General features: G+C 66.2%; 1 protein-coding gene across 1 annotated transcript in view; it reads left to right on the top strand.

Annotated features, from left to right (window-relative positions):
• The window catches only part of KCNT1 (potassium sodium-activated channel subfamily T member 1), a 63533-nt gene that overhangs the window by 36257 nt on the left and 26261 nt on the right, over positions 1–1015 (top strand). Inside the window, exon 9 of the mRNA XM_023536468.1 lies at positions 233–289. Within this exon, the coding sequence (XP_023392236.1) occupies positions 233–289 (57 nt within the window). The remainder of the gene's footprint in view (positions 1–232; positions 290–1015) is intronic.

Here is a 1015-nt window from a genome sequence, read left to right as displayed (position 1 = left end):
CCAGCCTGCCCCGCCTCTGTTAGAGACCCTGGGGGTGGGGTGGGGCTGCAGGGCGGAAGCAGGCTGCCTTATCCAGTGCTAGAGCGCAGACGCCCTTTCAAAATGTGGAGGGTTGGCCCTGGGTGGGGAGAGGGTGCCCCACAGTCCCTGAGCCCGTAGCAGCCCCGGGAAGGGCCCTTCCAGGAACTTCGCTGGGAGGGGCTGTGGCCGGGCCAGCTCTGTCTCTTCACAGCTGGGGCTGCCCGAAGCAGAATTACACCTTCAATGAGTCGTCCTCGGAGATCAATTGGTGAGTTCACACTGGCTCCCGTGCAGAGGCTCAGGGCCGGGTAGACAGAGTCCCCGTGGACAGGTGCCAGCCTCAGCCCGGGAGCCCCTGGGTCCCTGAGGGCATGTCCGACCAACCCCGGGCCAGCTGAGCCGTGGACAGCACTGGGGGTGTCCCTGTGAGGTACCTGAGGGCTCGGGAGCCATTTAAGAGCTAGAAGTGTCACCTCAGGCTGGCCCAGCCCCTTGCTCTGTGATGCGCAGGTGGGGAGAGGAGACCCCGGGACCTTCCCGTGAGTGAGTCGCTTCTCCAATTCGTGACGCTTTTAGCAAAGAAAGCGAGGGCCCCAGTTGAGCACTGAGAAGTGAGCCCTGAGCACCCAGGGGTGGCCCAGAGGTTAGGACGTGTCCCTGGGGCTTGGCCGTGTCCCCATGCGGCCCATCTCCCTCCTGCCTCCAACGCCCAGATGGGGGACTGCCCCCCCTCACGCTCCTCCTGCCCCCAGCCTGGCCCAGTGGCCCCAGGTCCTTCGTCCTCACAGCAAGCTCCACCCCACAGCAGCCCCGCAGGGAAACCGAGGTCAGGGGGATGGGAAGGTCGCTGCTCAGCACCCACCCCCAGTGATGTGCCTAGGAGCCCCACCCCCAGGGGCCAGGGAGAGAAAGGGGTCCACTTGGACCCCTGGGGCCTTGGAGCCTGCAGCCCTGCTGTCGGCAGCCCTGCCCTGGCCCATAGGCACCCCTGCTC

The sequence above is a fragment of the Pteropus vampyrus genome, unplaced genomic scaffold (genome assembly GCF_000151845.1).
Source record: "Pteropus vampyrus isolate Shadow unplaced genomic scaffold, Pvam_2.0 Scaffold157, whole genome shotgun sequence".
NCBI classification, from domain to species: Eukaryota; Metazoa; Chordata; class Mammalia; order Chiroptera; family Pteropodidae; genus Pteropus; species Pteropus vampyrus.
The sequence above is the reverse complement of the archived record's forward strand: the minus strand, read 5'-3'. Positions and strand labels throughout refer to the sequence as shown.